At 36.3% G+C, this 22,483-nt stretch overlaps 1 protein-coding gene across 2 annotated transcripts; it reads right to left on the bottom strand.

The window, feature by feature from the left end:
• Window positions 1-9,116: 9,116 nt before the first annotated feature.
• On the bottom strand, window positions 9,117-21,719 carry LOC105056461 (uncharacterized). Of its 2 annotated transcripts, none has more exons than XM_010938666.4 (10): window positions 21,353-21,719; window positions 19,113-19,156; window positions 18,217-18,349; window positions 17,978-18,110; window positions 15,332-15,918; window positions 12,017-12,353; window positions 11,434-11,695; window positions 11,077-11,169; window positions 10,089-10,556; window positions 9,117-9,604 (listed from the first exon to the last, which is right to left on the bottom strand). In XM_010938666.4, exons 1-10 carry the CDS (start codon window positions 21,525-21,527, stop codon window positions 9,245-9,247), a joined length of 2,592 nt encoding a protein of 863 aa, XP_010936968.1. In that variant the 5' UTR covers window positions 21,528-21,719; the 3' UTR covers window positions 9,117-9,244. The 2 variants fall into 2 exon arrangements, with proteins under 2 accessions (XP_010936968.1, XP_010936970.1); XM_010938668.4 differs by having other exon boundaries at window positions 18,217-18,343; window positions 21,353-21,667.
• Between the last annotated feature and the right edge of the window lie 764 nt (window positions 21,720-22,483).

The raw sequence follows: 22,483 nt of genomic DNA, 5'->3' as shown, positions 1-22,483 counted from the left end.
TGACAACAGCGAAACTTTTATTCCCTGTAATGTAAAGAATGTCATTCTCAATTAAGAGAATTTCATTCACATACAAAACAAGAAATATACTCACAGAACTATTAACCCATTTGTAATTATAGGGTTCTTCTTCATTCCTAATAAAGCCATTTGTAATTATAGGGTTCTTCTTCATTCCCAATAAAGCCATGCATTTTGATCACTTATCAAAATACATGTTCCAACTCCGAAATATTTAGCATTGCCATAAGAAAAAAATATCTCATTGTGGTCAATACCACAATGTTGACAATATTCTAAGACAATCAGACGAACCTTGTAGGGCTCCACCTTCTCGTCTACGTACTCTGATCCTATTGAAGATCTACTTATGTCCTATGGACTTTATCCTTTTGAGTGGATCAAGAGTGTCCATACACCATTGATCTTCATGGACTTTATTTCAGACTTTATAGCTTCAAGCTATAGATCGGAGTCAAACCTCTGCATGACATCCATATAGGTGATCAGATCTTTGTTATTCTCATCAAGTTCAACAGGATCACATCCCAGATCTAGATATCGAAATGTCTATCCGACGGAAGCGGTACTCTACCAGATCTCCTTAATGATGCTTCTACAATAGATTTTGAATTTGATCTAATCAAATTTAATTCTATGGGTTCACTAAACTGTGTCAATTATTCTATCTGTTGAACTTAATAAGTTTCACATTAAAAGCATTAGTTCCTTCACCAAGATACTTCTTTTCTAAAAGAGATGCCGAATAACTTTTGTTCGTTAGCAAAGTAGAAGTAATATCCTCTAGATTCTTTGGGGTACCCTACAAAATAATACATATAGGATCGAGATCCAAGTTAATTAGTCTGTAAATGCTAAATATAAAATAAACACTCTCAAACCCTAAGATAAAAAAGTATCGGCTTATGCCTAGTCCATATCTCATATGAAATTTATGTGACTGATTAATTCATAATTCAGTTGAGAACATGACAAGTAGTCTCAAGAACATAACCTTAAAAGGAGACTGACATACTTGTAAACCTCATTATGGATCGAATTATGTCTAACCAAGTCAATTTTAATAAGAAAAAATTCCATTCTCTTCTAAATATATCCAAAAACTCATCAAAAAGATATTCTCCTCTTTGATCTGATCGAAGAGTTTCAATGCTCTTTCCAGTTTGTTTCTCTACCTTATTAAAAAATTATTTGAATATTTTAAATAATCTAAATTTATGATAAATATATTCGTAGATCCAATACATCAATATATATCAGACTCAGAATATTATTGGTTTGTTCACCTTTTCAAGCAAAAAATAACTTGATCATCCTACTTTGGAGATAGGATTGACAGGTTGATAATGATTCACAATTATTGACTTCAAAAATTATCTTCTGTTGATCCTTTTCTTGTTTATATGATCGAGTCTAAATTATCAAAGATAAGAATACATGACATTATCTAATCTAAAGAGTTTGTTTGTTGTGTACAATATACTAACAGGCTGTGACTATTCGTAAATACCATTTCTTTTGTTGTCCATGATGATTTTGACATCATTCATAATGATATCATAAAAATTATTAGACAATAGTGATAATCACTAAAATGATATTATTAGAATTGAAAATGGACTCGACGATTTCTAAAATCAAGATTGAAACATTGCTTCCATCTCCAACGTTCAGAAACTTCTTGCTATTTTCAAACTTTCTACTAATCTGAAGTCGTTGTAACAATTTACAAAAATAGACTTCTGGCATCTAATACCCAGGTAGTACTACCATGGATAGAGAAATCACTAGGTGCTATCACATAAGCACTATGTCCAGTAATCATTTGCTGATTTCTCTTCTTTAGTCTGTTCGGATCAAGGGACTCTGTCAGACTAGGTTAATCTTAGACTCTTTTATCAGTTCGGACTCCTTAGCCCAAGCATGACTCTTACAGTTTTTTCTTTCTTAAAAGATTATTGTCCTACTCCTTCAATATTTGAAGAATTTTTTTTTACTGAGCATCATCGAATTTATAACTAAATTCGTGTTCCTCACTGCTCTCAAAATACCACATGGTGATATGATCATTTGGCTACTTCTGATAAGTATCTTTGATCGCATCATGTATGTTGGATGAAAAAATATCAGGGGCTAGATCCATAATTATATATAAGATCCATTCGTGCTCTAAAACTATTTGCAACTTCTGATACTATCTATCGAAGTTGGATCCTATAAATAAGTCACTGTCAAATAGTGAATAGAGCAACGGACATCTAACCATAACTGAAAGAAAAATATAAGACCTCTATATTTATGAATTGATAAAGCCTAAAGACTTAGACTTTAATCTAAAAAATCTTTCACTATTTTAGTCGAATTGGTAGCCTCTATCTTCAATTCGAAGAATTACCTTAATTCCTTAGCAAGTACTAGAATCCACATAGACTGCATACAAGTCTGAGTTTGGCTCGATCAATCCATATGCATCTATGGGTAGATTTTCAACTAATTATTTTTTTAAATTTTTAATAATTAATTTTACCTTAGATTTGATTTCAGTAGGTGATGGGCCTCCACTAAAAGTCTCGATTAGATCAAATCATTAACATAAACTTAGTCAGTGATTCTAACTAACGAATAATCAGATCTGAGTATGGCTCGGCCAACCCAACTATTCATCAAATAGCACATCAGAGCCATCATATGATGAATGATAATTCCATCATTTAGAGAAACATCAGATAGATAGCGCCTGCAATGTCAATCAGAAATAATGGACCTATGACCATTCACCTTAATAGGAGGCTATGATCTAGTTATCACCATAACTAGCTCATTTTATGGACCTAATAATTTAGAAGATTTAATTTATGAGTCAAGAGAAGAGAAGAGATTAATCAGTAAATTATAATCCTCCCACTGACTTCACCAAGTCATTGAATTGGATTAGGGTCATACTGATTGAAATGGCACCTAGATCAATCACACTGATCAACCTTAATGGTATGGGTCAACTCGAATCACTTAACGATTTAATCAAAATATAATTCATCAAATTAGTTAGGTAAGTGAGATCGATGGAAGGGTATGCCAAGCTTATCTTAAACACCATCAAAATGGCTAGGCAAGCCGCTCCCAATTAAAAACCACCAGTCAAAATATCGAACTTATCTTAGATACTAATTGGTTAATTAGTTTCGATTTGACCAGCCTAATGATTCAGATTCAATCACTGAGCCACAATCAGGATCTATTTGGTCTAATCAAAGATATTGACTTGACCATCTATAACTATTATATTGATTCTAGAAAAATTCTAATTTAATCTAATACAATATTTGGTTAAATTTAATCTATTTCTCTACATAATCCATTAACTTTTTGATTCTAACCTTACGTCTAACCCAATTAAGATGACCTGATTTGAGCTAACCCATACCTCCATATTTTATGCAATGTCATTAGATTTTAAATTATAATTCTAGATCTAATCGATTCTATACTTAATTCTCAATTAAGTTTCAGCATCAATATGAGTTTAAGTTTAGATTTGAAACAATTTCAATTTTTCATCTTGCAAATAATTTATAATAAATTTTATGCAAAGATATTCTATTCTGAAACTAGATCAACTAAATTAATACTGAGCCAGCTACACAAGGGGACTGGATCAACTTAGTTCAAAACTAGATTGACTCAATACTTGTGCCAGCACATTTCAAAGAGTTTCTGATATGAAAATTTTACATAATCTTAAAATAAAATCAATCATAAATGCCCTTTTAGATCATATCTAAATTTTTTATGATTTGAGATTTTATTTTTTCATGATTAAACAACTTTAATCATATAGATTAGATATTTTATTTTTCATATAACTTTATATCATATACAACAAACTTAAGATTTTAAGATCTAGAGTTTTGCAGAAAAATAAAATTTTCTTTCGCATTCTTCTTCATGAAATTTAATCATATAGCACTCCTACACGTCATAAAAGCACCTCATCGAATGAGAGGAGAGAGCTTTTAAACCCTTCTTGCTTCTATAACCAGACGGCCTGGTGACCAATCCAATTCAAATACTTACTAATTGGATCATCTAATCTAAATACATATTATATATGCTTGAATTTAGATTTAATCTAAATTATATCATATCTGATCATAATCTTAGATCACATCTAAATCAGATCATAAACATCACATGCAATATATAAAATCAGATTTTATTAGAGATCAGTATAAACTAGGACAACCTGTTCACTGTAAGGGATAAATCCTACAGCAGGATAACCTTATTCAGTTTGTGCGATCAACCATTAATCAAATTTAGATATAAGATATCACATATCAAATCTAAATAAAATTAAAATTTAGATTTAATATGCATATATAATATGTCATAATGAATCTAGGCTTTGATACCATTGTTAGAAAACGTAAGCGATTTCATGCATGTATTTTAAAAATTTTTGAAATAAAATACAGCGGAAGGCAACTAGATTAATCATATTAATCTAACATGCATATGATCTAATCATCAAATCAACCTACTATAGGATCTATGACATGATATGTTGAATATAAAATCTAAAAAATTCAGAAGATAAAATTTGCATGCATGCATGTGAGTAGTAGATCAGATCTACTTTTATTTGAGTTCAGAACTCGATATCTGAGTATAGATCGATGATCGTTACTACTGAGAGATATGATAAAAATGATCTTTGCTGGTTGCTTGCAGCTGTACATATATCCGACCTCTGCAGAAGGTCCATCCGAAGCTCTAATTTGATCAGTCTTTTCGGGAGTACTAACTCGCGCGAAGATCATCTTCTTGACTGATCTGGATTCTTCAAATCTTTCGAACCTTTTGAAGATTGAAGATGAACATTTAGAGGAGATGAAGATGTGAAAAAAAGAGAAAAAAAAATTTAATTTTTCTCTTATTTTTTCTCTCTTCCCAATCCCTTAGGAATAAACCCTAGAAAACTAAGTTTTGCGCACACCCAAAGAGAGAGGACTCTCTTCTCTTTTTTTCATGCCATGAACCATACCCCAAGGCTTCTCAACGTGAAGGCCTATTTTTCTGGTCTCTTACATGTACAAAACAAAATAAACCTCCTTTTATTTGGGCGTGTAAGGAGGTGGGGTGAAGAGTCCAACATTGTTTGGACTCTTCCATGAGATATCGCCTCCCTCTCACAATTCCAATGCCAAAACAATATGGGACATCCCTTCTCTTTATTTTCTATGGTAAATCAAATCCTTATCTGATTTCTCACATTGAGAACTTCCTCAAAATATCGTACAAAATAAAGAGAATAAAAAAAGTGGGCGGCAAGGTTGTAGATAAGGTCAAACCTTATCTTATATGGTAACTAATTCAAATCATATTTGAACCTACCATATTATACCAAATTTTATCCATATTTGCACGTGAGAAAGGGAGGGCATAACACTCTTTTGTGTGGAGAAAACATCATGTAAAAACCTTTTTGGCATGGAGAAAGGTGGGCATCCAAAGTTGTGGCGCAAGGGAAGAAGAGTCCATTCTTTTATGGACTCTTGGTTTCCTTATTTGATGCCAAACCAAATCACATCTGATTTAGGCCAAATAAATAGATGAAATCTAATCTAATTAAGTTTATAATTTTTTAATCAAATTTTAATCAAATTAAAAATTGATTGAACCAAAGTCTTGATCAAATTAGGGATAATTATCCCTTAGCGATAGGTCATCTCATAGCCTAATCGGGTCAAACATAATTGAATCAAATTCAATTAGATTTTATCTAATCCTCTTTGTTTAATCAAATAGAGCTAATCAGTAATCTAATTACTAATTAATCTTTCATTAGTTCACTAACACTCAGTGAATAAATTTATTACAATTTTTGCATAAGGTTAACCATCAATCAAATTGACGATTAAGCCCTTGAACGATTCTCAATCGTTGATCAGCTACATGATCAGTTAGAAACTTCTTTTGAGTGTGATCCCATAGATTCGAACATAAGCCAGTAGCACAAGAATAAATTTTTGAATCAATCGATGTAACCATCTAGCAATAAAATTCGACGTTCGGATAGGTCGAATGATGGCAAAGCAACATTCAAGAATCTACAGGCATATGGTTACCGTATAATTTATCCTTTTGATCTTAATGCTCAAGGATGACCTAAGATTTGACTGTCAATCCTAAATAAGTCATCCATATTGTATTTCAATCTTTCAAATCCATCACATGGATTATCCGAGCTCAGATTTTACAAAATTAAAATATATTGATACATTAACTCCTACTAATTGGAAGGATCAATCCCATCTTGACTCACGTACTGACTTGATAAGTACTTGACTATACCAAAAAATCTTCTGTTACTGAATTATAAATTCAGATAGTCTGACACCAAAGTACAGTGAGTTGCTTGTAAGTCACAGTGGTGATCTTCGATCAGAAGAACACTTATATCCATACCCTTCGCGAGTTACTCTTGACAGCAGAGTACTCCGCAGTTGGTCACATTTAGTGATGATGTACTCCTATATCTTACTTGCATACCATACCAATTCTCCACACCATTTGATTATGAGAACAACCAACGCATGTAGCACACAACGACCTACACTTGATATCGTTATCGTCCTAGTAATAGTGTATCATTTGATCGCGAACCAGTTTAAGGACTACGCGATAAATCTTTCTTTATCGATCAAAGTAATCCTAAGAACTTCATCACAATATAGGAGTTCGTTAGAAGATGTAATCTAGTGATGAAAAAGGCCAAATAACATTTATTATTGATCAATTCATATACATTTATAATTAGCATAATTGTCAAACGATTGACTTTAGGACATAATTTTCAATATGTAGTTACTTTATAGCAACCACAGGCACTTGAACCTACTCTGCAAGCGCATTGATCGAATCCAGATGAATGGCAGTGAATTGTCAAGGAGGTTGTTCCCTGAAGGTTTGTGCATTAGGTGTGCTATGCAGAGAGTATTGCTGGCGCAATATGGTGAGGTAGTTTTGCAATCAGATTCTAACCATCTTTCTTCAGAAAATGACTGTTGCTACTACTTTTTGATGAGGTTTGACGTGCCAAGGAAGCTAGGATCGACTGCCTAGCTAAAGTGGGGCAAGCGCCAATCTAAACCCTATTTACCTGCAAAGAAAGTGCGCTCACATTGGAGAAGGAGATGGTGGGTTCTTTGGTAGAAAAGTCTCTGATACTTAAGTCAGAGAGTGTTAGAGAGGGAGAACAGTGAAGAAAGATAGTGAGAGTATTGACAGTGTATAAAGAGTGCTCCCTTCTTCCTTTTTTCTTTTCTTTTATGGAAAAGTTTGTTAGGTAGTTAGCAGCTTTTTTGACCAGAGTAATGGGTTGTTGGTAGGTGTCAGCAATTGGTTATGGTTGTCAGCAATTGGTTATGAGGCCAACTATCCACATACGGATGGCAGGCGCTATTGTAACCAAATACCAACTCATCATTGTCTGCACATCAGTAGCTTTCCTTAGTTCTTGAACTACAGTATAGTTTGTAGGAACCGTAGCATAGCTAGTAGAGAAGTAGGATGGCGATGAGGTGAGATCGATCGAAAACCGATGATGTAGACTTCATTCAGATCCCGACCTTATGTAGTCGGGCATCTGCTGATGACATCATTACTGCATAAAGCACACATCCTAAGTTGTTTACATCATGATGCCAGGTGTCTGCCACATTCTCAAAGGTCAACACGTCATCGGTTGGACCATATTTAGCCCAACACTTATAAAGAAAAATAAAATTCAAAATAAATTTTGAATTTGAGTGAAAATTTTTTTGATTATTTAAAAAATATCGAATTTAGAGTTTTTTAGAAAGCCATTGATTATCTTATGAAACCAGGCCAAAGTTAAATAAGAAAAATATCCTTTCAAGAATGTTATCCTCCGCTTCTTAATTATTTTTTGAAAAAAATATTGACCATTTAGAGTCCACATACATAGAGAAAAAAAATTAATTTTAAAATTATTTGAAAAACTATTAATTATTAAAATTTTTCTTGCAAAAAAATTTTCTCCGTATATGCAGAAGGAAAGAATTTTCTTTCAGAAATATTTTCCTTTATATGCGCAGAGGAAAAAATTTGAAACAAATTTTGAGTTTTGACTTTTTTTAAAAAAATTTATAAATTTTAATTCTTTTAGAAAAATATTATTGATCTTTTAGAGTCCATGCATATAGAAGAAAAAAAATCAAAATTAGGATTATTCTAAAAAACCATTAATTATTTTAGGGAGCCATATTAAAGTTAATTAAGAAATTTTTTCTTTCAAAAAACTTAATTTTCTTCGTGCATGCAAAGGGAAAAAACTTGAAATAATATTTTAATAAGCCATTTAAGGTTAGTGTAGACAACAGTTTAGAGACTCCGTAATTCTCCCTCAATTTAACATGCCACTGCGATTCAAGAGCATGAAGGCCAAAGAAAAAAAAAATCCTTACCTGTGAAAGTGGGTGACAGAAAACTAATTAGGAGGCCAAAGGAAATCATCATTTGACGTGCTGCTTCGTGCATCGAAGAATTAGATGTACCGACATAAAAAAAATATTTATTTATCTTACTATAAATATTCGGTTATTCTTAAATAATCTATATTTTCCATAAATACTGATATTTTATTAATAAGACGTCGGAACCAAAATAATCGTTAACTTTTAACAACCTTCCGCTCATAATTTTTTATTCTATTTTTTTAAAGTTTATTTATTATTCTCTTACATAAATTTAAATTTAAATTTTTATTATCTCCTCCTGTATTGTGCGGGTATCATCCTTGCGCACACGAACCGTAACCCAGAAGAAAACCATCCCGAGCCCACGCATCAATGCAGTGTTGCCTGGCCGTGTTGGAACAGTTGCGTTATCACTGCGTGCTGAAGACGTCCGATAGACGCAATCAGAAGTTTATTTTGCCCCAGAAATTTTTTCTAGACACGAATATACTTCATATATTCAAGGTGGAAGCAACAGTCACCGGCACATATAATCACAAAGTTCAGCATCTATGATAAAAAGAAAAAAGATCAAGAGAGACGAAAAAGAAACGGTGACGCTATAACTTGCCATAGATTAACCAGAAGAACAGTTACTTGCATTACAACTTGAGCTTAATTATCTGCCTACATATAAAGGCTAAATCCAAATGATCACAAGGTGGAGATTGGACAGAGTTCTTTCAAAAGTTGGCCGTCCAACCAAGGTGACTGAGCTGGGGTTGCTGATAAGTTCCCACCTGAGCTCCGGGTGCCGCCACGCCGACCCCTACATTCCCACCCAGGCCTGGTTGCATCTGCTGGTGTACCAGGGGATGAGGGCTTGCAATGGAGGCCATAGAGGCCGGCTGCGGTGAATGATACATGCCTGGGTACTGCACATGAGAAGTCTGTGCTGCTGCATTGAATGAGGCGTGGCCGGCATGGGTTGGCAAGTATGCTGCATGGGGTGCTGCTGCTTGTCCTGATAAATTATAGAATGGGGCTGATTGCAAATTTGGAAGGTCCCTAGGGGTCTGGATCCAAATATCGGAAGTCTCAGCCTGTCAATATCCAAGAAAAGTCAGCATTCTCCAAATTGCCAAAGCATCAATGCAACTCACATCAAAATTTTCAGTCGTGTAAAATTTTAAAAATTATTCCCAACAATCCATATCCAGAACACAACAACAGCTCACAGCAGATTCAGAGTTTATAAATGATAGATTCCAATTCACAATGTAGTTTGATTAATGTCAAATATTTAAATAATGATGTTAATTGTTGATGCTATTTTTGCTTTCTCCTGTGCTTTTCATGCTTGTTTTAACTAGGACAAGTGATAGGCCCGTATTAGAGATGCTAGACTTAGAGATGAGATGCCTAAGACCTTTATTTGGCATTTACATTGATGCCAGCACCTTTACTACCCGTATCCCATCACTCGATAAAGATACCATATTATAGGCACTAATCATGATGCATATATATCACTTTTTAAAATTGCAAACAATACAGATTCCAGAACAAATGATACCAAGGTCATACCTGTGGGTTTGGGACGTATGAACTGTTGTCTTTGTATTTAATCCTGGATGCTTCATCAAGACCACTGGTGCTCCCAGCAGTGCCAGGGGCACTCATGGTGAAGCCAGATGGATTGGAATAATTTCCATATGCATTAGGACTTCCAGCAGGAACTGGCTTGTACTGTGATGTTGCATACTTCATGCCACTGGCAGTTATGTGAGAGTTCCCACCAGGCATCACCAGATAGTTGCTGCCATTTTGAGGGTGAGGGTATGCAGCATTGCTAGAATAGTTTGGCATTGCCATTGGTGGCACATATACTGGAGAGAAGACTTGACGGTATGGCATAAAATTAGGGAAGTGTGATATGTGGACCTGGGGATACAGTTGCGCAACCTGCTGTTGCTGTTGTTGGATCGGCTGCTGTTGTTGCACGGTGGTCACAGTGGACATCTGGGTGCTGTTTGTTGGGTGCGAGCTGTGGACCTGCTTCAGAGAATGCACCAAACAGTCAGATCATAATACTCCTACAGAGCTGTCAGTAGCCAGAATAAAAATTGTATGAATCAAAAGAATCTGGTATGATACTACATCCGTCACCAGCATCTTAAGTGCAATGCTAGTTTCTCACTCCAAACCAAAGACACCATTAGATATGATGCATGGAGAAACCAAAAGAACAAAATAGCACAATTATTCGATTACATGTGGCAGCTATAGAATAAGGGATTCTGGCAACACCAACTTAGGCTAAAACAAGGTTACCATGCATTAAAGGCACTTTTCTATGATTAAATAGAGGACACAAAAAAATTTCTGTGAGGATGTAATTATGCAAGGATAGTGGATAGCCAAGATAATAGTACACAAATTTTAGGAACAGAAAACATCTCTCTTGAATAATAATAATAATCGATAAAAAAAGTGGGCTGAACAGGGAAAATAACTTGGTCCGCAGCGACAACAAAGGGATCACGAAAAGAGGTTGGGCAGTGAGTTCGGTTACCTCAGTAGCTGATGCTATATCCTGCCCCTGTACAGCATCGTCAATTGCTGTTCTGAAAAATGGCAGATCGTACCTAGTTTGGGGGTCATATGCCTGCTTCAAACCAATTGTGGAAAGAGAATATGGTTACTCATTTATAGAATTCAACAGAAGCAATATGGCCACAGTCCATGGAAAAAAGTATAAAAGGCAAATACATGCTCAACTAAAAGAAGCTTATTCCCCCAATCACTGTAACTGCCTCTACATCCTAATTAGCAGAAGAAGGCCAAAATTAATTTCTGACAAATTGCAAGTCCAGAAACAAATGAAAACTAGAGTTTTTGATTGATTTGAAACAAAGATTGTTGAACTTACAGTGAAACTTGGCAAGCTTGGATTATTTTGTAGTTGTGGTTCAGATGCACTGTAGGAAGGACTATTGCTTTGAACCAATCCAATATCAGCATAATTGTCAATATTTTGAGGACTCAAAGTATCCTTTTTTCCAGGCACTGGTTTCTCTTCTCCTTCTGTTGCTGGAGAATGAGATCGAGAAGTTCCTAATTCAGAGTCCACTGGATCTGTCTTAGCTGCAGAAGCATCCTCACTGGAACCCACCGGAACTGATGCAGACAAACTACAAGCATCGAAGCTAAGTGTAAGCATACAGCTTTTAAGTTTTTAAGGAACATACAAACAACCAAAGCCAAGATATTAATACATGCTGTCAAAATCCTCATTTTATTTTTAGAGGATTTAGCAGAGGGAACAAGATACGGATAAAGCAGTTCTGCATATAGCTCCATGATGATTCATAAATGGATCATCAAATTAAAAATCTAAGTATTGTAATCATCAATAGATTTATTTTGGCTGTAAATCATTGATAGAAATGTTAGAAAGATACATGAACACTGAATTATAACATGGGAGAAACAAATGAGGACTGGAAAATAACCTCACAGAAGGTCCATCACTCGACTCTTCTGCATTTCCTTGTGCCTGTAAAGCAGATGGAAGGCCCTTTGCAGAATCAAATCCATCTCCAAAACTGCCAAAAATCAGCTGTGTCCATTCAGTCTCTGGGACTCGAAGATGCTCAGGTATGATCACATGTTCATCTCCAAAAAAGTTAACTTGTGAAAGCTTCTCAGACAAGCCAGCTAAGTCTTCCCGGTCTGAGCCTGAAGAAACATTAGCACAAGATGGAGGAGCAGTTGTTTCATTAACACCATGGCTGACAGTACCAAGTTTTGGGCTTGGTTTTGGCTTCCACTCCATGCTGGGTTGTGTCACTGCATGACCAGATATTCTTGTTTAACAGTAAACATCATGACCAAAATCAAGTACAATATCAAATTTATTCAGTCCAATTTATATAGAAACAAAATCTTACAGCAACACATCATGACTGTGCACCAAAGATTCACTATACATTTTCTTGCATGCATCAGCAACTTCCACTAAAATATTTGTTTGCTTTAGTTTTTTGAAATTATCTAGTGGCTCTACTCCTTAAATTGCTAATGAGCATTAGATACTAACAGAAGTACTTTAAGCATTAAATAAATCAAAGGCTTATAACCATAAGCATTAATACGAATGATAGTGCTTCGATCAAAATGAAGCATCATGATTGGCTATAATGATGAGAAAACAACCTTCAACCATACAGGGTTGCCATCAGTAATATGGCTTCTAAATTGCCACAAAGGACACTATGAAAAAAATTATTAAAAAAAATAAAACAGTACCATCGAGCACTTGCTTGGATGGTATGACCTCTTGCCCCTTGGATAAGAGGATGGTGGTTTAATTCCAAGTCTCTCGGTACTTGCTTTGATCACTGTGAGATATGTAGGGATAGAAGGTGTGGATTAGCCCTCCTAGTCTAGAAGAATGAGAAAACGATTTCAAACCTACCAGGGATGTCGTCAGCAATATGGGTTCTAAATTGCAACTAGGAACACCAACAAAAATTATTAAAAGACAAAATAAAAAAGTTAACACCAAGCACTTGCTTGGGCAATATCACCTCTTACCCTTGGATACGAGAACGGGAGTTTGATTCCAAGTTGTTGAAGCACTTGCTTCAATTACCATGTGCAGGTGGGGTTTAGACCCTCCTAGGTAAAAGAAGAAGAAGTTACCACTGAGTGCTTGCTTGGATGGTTTTACCTCTTGCCCCTTGGGTAAGAGGACAGTGGTTCAATTCCCAGTTGTGCAAGCTTGCCCTTGGCTAAGAGGATGGTGGTTCTACTCTAAGTTGTGCAGGCTTGTCCCTTGGGTAAGAGGATGGTGGTTCCATTCCAAGTTGCTCAGTACTAGCTCCGATCACCATGGAGTGAGATGGTGGTAGAAGGTGAGAATTAGCCCTTCCTAGAAATACGCTCTCCCCAAACCAATACAAATGTTGCTACAAAAAATGAAGAGTAATTCTCATGAACTAGACCAGCTCCACCCCTAACCATCAATAAACAATTGAATCTGTTTGTGATGTATATTTATGTGTAGCACTCTGCAATCACTATAATCTAACGGCATAGCTTAGTCACATGCATTAATTCTACTAACAATCACCCCATCTCCCATCCCTCATGACAGGACAACATTAAAGATTCAAGTCTCAATAGGACGTCCCATTGGACACCGGGATAGGGTACCATCCTATGCATTAGGACAAGGCCATCACGCTAGCATCCCGATCAAAACATCTTGAGACATCCCCTGTCCCAAGTGTCGAGACGAGGCATAACGGCAGCGCGTTCTGTTCCATAGGAAAACCGAGAAATTCCCATCCACGAAATTTAAAACCTTGGACAACATATCTACACTGATCACAGATCATAACGAACATCACATCCCAAATCCAGAAAAACCATGCCTCAAACCATAAAGACCAAATCATGAGCAATACCTAAAACTTTCACATGTTACTTAATGACCATGCCAGACTAAAGTAATAGTTGCCTAAAAGACACACTTAATGCTTTAAGATGTTAGCCAAACCATACATTTGTTTTCCCTTCCACGTTTTCATAGGATCAATGGTCCCATACTAAACCAAATTCCATACACCACTACCATATTAATTGTTCCTAAAGTATACCTTAAAAATGTCTAAGATCCATCAGACATTCTTATCTTATGCAGAGTGATCTTCATCGTGCCCACAACATGACCCAGGAACAGGATTTGGAATTTGAACCTACAAGGTCCCAGTGCATCTCAAATTTCTGTTCAACTTGCAGAAACTTCTGCACTCACAAATGTTAAGATGCTTGGGAAGTAATTCCTCAAGCTCTAGATCAGAGAAAAAAATAACGAAAAGAGAAAACAAGTGGATACATGGGACCACCATGAAAACATGAACAAGCAGATAGAAACAATAAGAAAAAAAAGACAATTGGCGAAGAACTGGTTAATGAGGAAGGTGGCTACTGGATAAAGGCTAGCCAACTCTTTATCCTTCTTTTCCTTTCATTTCTTTTCCTTTTTGCCCCCTTATCCTTTCCTCTCTATTTTTTTCGCTTTCTTCTCCTATTTTCTCTTCTCTTCTACTTCTTTTTCTGCACCAAAGAAAATCAAGCACCAGTTCATTTCATCCATAAGTGGAGAAGAGGGCATGCCCTTCCTTGTGTCTAATTGAATGGCAAAAGGAAATTGCTTCATGACCCTCCAATGGCCACTTCGTCCACTCTTCCCGCATGCACAGACAACCCAGAACTACATTGCTATATCAACATGAAGAAAGCTCTCCTTCCAAAAGCATGCAGCAAAACCTAGCCTTTTTGTGTGTGTGTGTGTGCATGCATGCGTGCATCTATGAGAGAGAGAGAGAGAGAGCAAGTGTGCATGCAGTTACTGGTAAAGCCTAGGAAACCAAAGCAACTAGCAAAATGATAGATATCAGGCATAAAATGCAGCTGCATCTGCTAGAAATTAAAATTTTAATTTATTTGATAATAATAACATGATCGAATAAATGCAATGAACACATAACAAGTTCAACACTTGTAGAGTAAACAACAAAAACATGCATCAGATGAAGAAATGAAAAATTTTAAAATAATTTCCATTTGCCAGAACTTAAAATGTTACTTGTACTGAAGTGACTAGAGAAGTTTTAGATATTATGATGAATACAGATCTATGTCGATTGAGAAAACCATATATACGTGCACCAAATGAATTAACAACATTTAAATGGATAATATATTTCCATTTCCCCATCTATCTAGAGATAATGCAGGATAACAAGATCTGCTTTTACCTTTCTGATGGCCCGCAGGCAGATGATGTAATTTTCCATTAGACTGGCCGGATGAAATTGATCTGGTAATAGACATGCTAGGCATAATAGGCTCCAATGAAGAGGACTGCGTAAATTGGTTGCTCTTTGATGTGGGAACGGAGCTTCCAGAAAATGCTGTTGAGGAAGCATTATCCTTCAATAATGAAACTGAAGCTGAACTATTTAAAAATGAAGATTTTATTACTGGGCGATCAGATGACTGTCTCCGAACACCAACTACTCCAACTTCACGTCGAATTGCCCCAACAGTTCCAGCTGATCTAGAATCAGGAGATGGAACATGAACTGGGTCAGAGGATGAAGAGGACATTCCAATGACAGAGTTGGTTGATGCCAATGTCGGAGAGAGCACTTGAGAATCATTTTCGATCCTTCTTTGCCCCACTGTAGTCAAATTTGAGGCAGTACTACGATTTCTAGTTGACTTCACGTCTTTGGCATGACCTGGCCCAGAATCACACTGACCATTCAAACCTTGAGTTACCATTTGTTCCTCTGAATTTCTTGCAGCTGATTGCTTTTGGTCAGTTAAAATTCCAGTAGAGCTACAGAGAAAAATAATGGATAAGCAAATATGCAATAAATCTAACATACCTACAGCCACGATCCAGCAAAAGATACATGTTAACACTGCCAGCAGTATTAAGTTGTTGCACTGTACAGCAAACAATGGCTCATGATATTGAATCTTGCAAATTAACTAGATAGTAGATAAGTATGCCATCTGCTTAAGCAACAAGAGTGGGGGAAAAAGACAGATATGCTACTACCGGGCATGTCATAACCAAGAAGCCGTTAGTTCCATGACAGACATTATCTGTGAGATAATCACTAGCAATAATATTACACAATATGAACACTAGCAATAATATTACACAATATGAACACTAGCAATAATATTACACAATACAAACACTACTAGACAGCATGACCTTAAAATGACAAAACAGTAGAAATGAATCAAACAAGCAAGAAATTGCAGCAAAGATGACTACATAATACATAGTCATACAAAAAGTCTTCCAATGTTCATCAATCACTTGATTTCGGGGAAAAATAAATGGGAGGGTTTGTATGATATGAACATTAACCAAAATCAAGGAATTTTCTGAAGATATTTAAGTTTCAATATAGCATGAACCAGCATTTTTCATAGTAACAGAGACAACAGACTCATGAGCCAAAAAAATAGGGAATGAGTATCTACCAAAATCAAGAGAACAATCAACATAAAATAACATGACGCAACAATCATGCATTTTTCCTACTCAACACTGACCATCAAAGAAAAGTTAACTAAGGGAATGTTTGGATGCAAGAAAAACTGCTTGGAAAATTCATTATTATGGGAAAATCTAGTTTTTCATTTGTTTGTTTCATCAGAAAAATAACACATTAAGAAAACTTATAACTAGTTTTCTAGGAAATTTTCCCATTTTCATATAAAGTCTTTAGTTTTTCACTTTTTCCATTTCCATGGATTTCCTTGCAACCAAACATACCCTAGAGGAAAATGTAAATATGAGCATCAAACAACATGACAACATTGCTAAAAGATATTTATAAGCAATTTACTTAAAGAATTGTGCTTCTGTCAGAGTATAGCTTGAACATGGTTGGTTATTTAAGAATCATGTCAAAGAATGACATGAAGAAATAGATGTTCAGTGGTTCAATTTGATGAAAAGACAATCATGGAGGAAAAGAAGATCGACAAAACAAGAATAGACAATTTGCATATGTGTACAAATTATGTATTTTATCCCAATCCAAGAGATCATTGCTTGCTGTAGTGGTAAAAGACCAGGGATGACAAGCGTAATAGCACAGATTCGAGTCTTGGGGCAGTCACTTTTTGTGCAAAAAAGAAAAAAAAAGTTGTGAATGTCCGCAATTCGCCCCTCCATCCTGGATTGTCAAGACAAAAACTAGGTAATGGCTAAAAAGAAAAAAAAACCTAGTGCAATATAAAATAAAATTTCAAATTTCATAGCATCAATATACCAGAATGAACTACATTCTCAAATGAATTTCCACAGTGCATATTCTGTTTACCAAACAGGTGGCCAAATGCATGAGACTTACACCATTACGAGGTCTGGAGAGGGTTAGATGCATGCTACCTTACCCCTGCGCATGGAGAGGTTGTTTTCATGTTTTAAGCATGTGACCTTTAGGTCACAATGGAGCAACCATATAATTGCACCAAGGCTTATCATCTAGGGCAATCCTGTTTACTACATATAATATTTTAAGGAGTTAAAACTTGCGAGAAGGATATCTTGAGGCATGAGAGTTCAACTCATAGTAAATTCAGGATACATCTAGAGTTAGTTTTGCAGCCAGAATTTTAACTCCATCACCCCCAAAATAAAACAGCAACACAAAGGTCTGCACTTCTGTGCAGCAAAACAAACAACAGGCTAGTGGTTTAAGAAAGATTTCAAGAAGAGGTGCTCTTCTGACAGAACAGAAAGATACTAAAGGGAAATAGAATAATTTAACTTGGATTAATTTAAACAACAGTGCTTGAAAATAAAACCAATTGAAGGTTTTTATTACAAAGAAATAGTACTTTACAGATTACAAATAAATGAACTATACCCCTTCTCTGGAACATTCGAAATCACATGCTCACTGCCAGAAGATGAATTCTGAAGTGATTCAGGTTTAACATCCTCATTCCCCCTCTGATTCATTCTATTGTCCCTCACAATACGGAATTCTCGGTTGGGTCCTGCACTAGACATATCTTATGCATCAAATAGACATGTAAATAATACAGCAGTAATATCAACTCTCTCGTTGGCAACTAATTCTCACATAAACAGGTTTTGTATTACCAGGTACAGGATTTCGAGGATAACTCCCTCTTTTAGCATTTTGACCCCAAGATGCTTGAGATTTTTCCTTTTGTATCTTATGGACTGTTCGAATTCTTGTATCAACAGAAGCCCTGTAACCTGTATTCTGAGGCTACATATCAACAACATGTCAAATACAATTTAACATACAGAACTTGCAAAACAAACATAATAAGCTTTAGCTACCATTGAAGATCTGTTTTAACATAAACATGCTGATTTTCCTCAAAAAAAAATAAATAAATAAACATGCTGATTTTATAATTCTTAACAACTCATTTAATTTCCTACAATCTCAGCTTAATTTGTTTTCTTTGTAACTAGTTTAAACTCATCTTTATGGAGCACTGGGTAAGGTGTTACATATTTATCTCACTTTTACAGTGCATATCTTTCAGTATCATATACAGTCACCCCCTACATGTCCTACATCACCACTAAGCACTCTTGTTTCCATGATTATCCTTTTTCACATGCTTACCCATTTATCTGTCCTATATTTTTTTTCTTTTCACCACTGAAATTCCCAGCATCCATTAACTCGCTTGTCTCAAATTTGCAATTTTGTTGTTCCAGTTAAAACAGAGAAACAAGTGCATGAATAAAATGAATTATTACTTTCTTCAAAACTAAATATCCCAGTAACTAAAACTAGCTTCGTTTCTATTTGCAACAATTCACCCTCTTTAATTCCGTGAGCTACCTTTCACCGCTTGCTCAAGGTTCACAACCCAGTTTTGGCCTCTGCATTAATCAGGCATAATGAGTTCCCATTTCAAAAATTTTAATAGTTCCAACTCCAGTTTCACAGCTTTGATAACCAACATCAAATAATAATAAGAACAACAACGACAACAACAATAACAACAACATACCTCTTTCTTTCTGTCCCTTTTCCTTTTGACCTCATGAAATGGATCTGCAACATAAAATTAAAAACATGCATAAAATTGTATAAAGGTTGTTGCGTGCAAAGCACATACATTGAAATATAAGTGTGAACTCACAAAAAGGCATTTGTGCAGGAAATTTCATCAATACCTAAAACTATTGGCCAGAAAAAAAGTTATTACATCTACTGGTATTTGTCCATGAAACCAACTCAATAGTCAAGAAGAAACTATAAATAATGCTCCTTCTACATGTGAACAGAGTTCTAAACAGATAAATTATGAGATAATAAGAATATTAGAATATTAAATGTGAAGAATTCCACATCCTGGTATTCCACAGTTCATTATTCATTAGTGTGAGTCAACGGATAAAGCTCCTCAATTTGATGCTACACCTGTGGGAGTTGGGTCAATTACTCTATTCTATGTCTTTCTCTGATATAGCGAACAATAAGGGAAGATTTCCCAACAAGCCTATTTTTCTTGATTTGGAAGACGGGCGGGTTCGAAAGGAAGGGTTTTTGACGGTCGGGCCCCCTACCACTAGTCCGTGCAAAGAGAGTTGTAAGGGTTTTTCTTTTTTTTTTTAAATAACTGAAAGACATTTAATTCATGGCAGAACATTTTAAAAAAGCCTAAGGAGGAAATGTCATAGTATTGCAAAAGGGGAGCAAGCAAACAAAGAAAAGTATTTCAGTATCTTACACTCAAATATACGGTTCCCTCTATATCTGCATACCAAGAACTGGACCCCAAATAATCTTCAAGAATTTAAGGATAAGCTCAACCTCAAACTTAAACAACGAGCCACTTCACATCCACACGAAAAGGACATGATGCCTTCTTGGTTTTTTCCAGGGCATCAAACACGACAATTTTTGACATTCCTTTTCATTGCCCAGCTAAAGTCCCATGAGCAAAGTATAGCCCTTCCACAAGATTGAAAAACAAATAGAAGCAATGTATCATTTGTATCTCAGATGGCCCTTAGGACTAGCTCCATTGCAGCTTTATACCAAACCACCCCTTCCTTTCAGAATTCAGAGCCACTAGTACATACGCCTCAGAAAAAATGTGTCAAAACCCTATCTCAATAATAATCCCAGTTCAAATACTTCTGACAAACATCCTCTCCACATTTTCCTAATCTCAGCAGCTTCCAATAGTCTCATTGTCCTCATATTTTATGCACCATTCTCACTAGTTTCCCTCTCCGCTCATCTAGGGTAAGTAGTATACTGTCAATGTCCCTCCCATCTCCTCTATGTTCAAATATTTCTCAAACAGATCATAATAAGGCACATATTTGGCCTTACATGATAGCTTCCACCTCCTCTTTGCCCTCCTTTTACATGATCACACGCCACATGTATCATTCTCGCCAATCCTTAATACAGAACGTACATCCTAGGTTGACTTTTAGGTATTTACGACCAAGCTTCTCTGCATGCAATACTGCTTCTCGACCATTGCTCTTCATACAAAATCCCCTATTCAGTCCCGTATCATATTTTTCTTATTAAAAATAATTACTCCAGGTTGAGGCAGGCATTGCGTGTACGAAAATCGAGCAACTTTTCATCTACACAGGAACAAATGCATGCACAAAGGGGGTGCACACGAATAAATGCATCAGTGGAAGCTTGCACGTGACATGCACGCTCACATGCAGAGACCTTTTCAGATTTCTTTTTTGATATATCTTAGTAACTAATTATTTTAGTTGCGAATAAATGTTTAAAAAACAAAAATCTTTAAAACAACTATCCAACTACGTTAAGATCAACTAAAGATTCGTCCACGTAGTTCCACATTGAGAGAAAGTAGTTAAGGATAAACTAAACTAATGCTACTAATCTCTTGCCATTATCGTTCACATAATCACATCGCCGTTTTAAATCAAAGATGGGACAGAAACAACACATCGTAAACAAACATTAATTAATTTTCTCCATGTATCCCAACCCAAAAAGAGAGTGCTTTCTAACGATTTCCTACAGAAGGGCTCCAATTTAAAGTGCAGGCAACTTCCAAGTCCTTGAAAATAACAACTTTACCACTTCAAGCATCACCAAACTAACTCCAAGCAAGTAACTGGAAAGACGACCCAAGTCAAACCCTAATCACTACCCTCCGATGTCCATTCCACATTAAAGAAGAAAAAGAGCATCAAGGCAAGCCCCAATGCACCCCTCCCAAAACCCTAATCGGTACCAACTGACCTTGGTTGAGCAATTTCTGCGCGGTCTCGTTGGGATCCATGCCGGTCTCTCTGAGCACGGCGTAGATGTCGGCATCGGAGTGGTTGCCAACGATCTCCTTGATGGATTGTATGGTCTTCCGGACGCGGAAGGAGATTGTCTGAGTCCCACCGTCGAGCCTCGAAGCCAACACCATCTCCCCCGAGATCGGACGAGTTGGGGAAGGGGAGAACAGTCGGAGAGAAATCGCAGATCGGCAACGAAGGAGGGAAGAGCGTACGAGAAGAGGCGGCAAGGCGGGGGTGAGGAAGAGAGGAGAGGGTAGTGGGAAGCGGCGGTGGGGGCGGGGAGAGGGGCAAAGGTTTTGGGGGAACAGCGAGGGTTTTGAAAGCGAACCCGCTTTCAAAAGCCGAAGACCAATAGAGAGAGATGCGGCCTTCTGACGGCACGATATTTTTATTGTTATTTTTATTTTTATTTTTATTCTGGTAAAAATGCGACTCCTTGGAATATGAGGGAGGGAGGGAATTTGATTGGCAATTTGACGATACCAAAAGATTTTTCAATTTTTGGGCCTGCTGCCACATCATCCACAGACCATTTTGTACCGGAGACATATTCATGCGATGGGATTTTAATACGCATCCGAACCAACTACAGTTGATATGGTGATAAACCTTTCAACCAATCAATCAAAAGACATATGAAGAATCCTTTAGATTTCCCATTCTTACTCCTAGTTGAGGTACATGACTGCGAATAATTTCTAAGACCACGTGATGAACGAGCGAGGTGCGTGAAGTATGATGCACCGATGAAACACTTGCGTGTGACCTTTGAGACGTACGATCGGTCACCAAAAGTGGCCGATCCACATGCTTAAACCCTTTGGTGATGGGCATTGACGTGTTTATATAAATCATTTTGGAACCCTTGAGGTAAGTACTTTTGGGCCTTCTTATGTACTTGCGCTGCCACTCCACTCCTCTCATAATACCTCCATTGTTTTCCGAGTGTCTACATGATTTAGGCGAAATATCTCTGTTGGATACTTTCTAACAAAAAAATTTCTTCATTTTTACTGTTTTTAGTTAGATTTGACGTCAAAGGTAAGGTCTGAACACAGTCTCCTCCTTCCAGCACCATTTTGGT

Source organism: Elaeis guineensis, chromosome 13, assembly GCF_000442705.2.
Source record: "Elaeis guineensis isolate ETL-2024a chromosome 13, EG11, whole genome shotgun sequence".
NCBI lineage: Eukaryota > Viridiplantae > Streptophyta > Magnoliopsida > Arecales > Arecaceae > Elaeis > Elaeis guineensis.
This window is presented reverse-complemented; position numbering and strand designations above follow the sequence as displayed.

Bases quoted from the DNA above. Each gene is read 5' to 3' on its own strand.
- LOC105056461 (XM_010938666.4), bottom strand. From the start codon at position 21,527: ATGGTGTTGGCTTCGAGGCTCGACGGTGGGACTCAGACAATCTCCTTC. The intron at 19,157-21,352 runs GTCAGTTGGTAC...TTTATGTTGCAG, and splicing joins GCAGAAATTGCTCAACCAAG to ATCCATTTCATGAGGTCAAA. The intron at 9,605-10,088 runs GTATGACCTTGG...GGATATTGACAG, and splicing joins CATACGTCCCAAACCCACAG to GCTGAGACTTCCGATATTTG.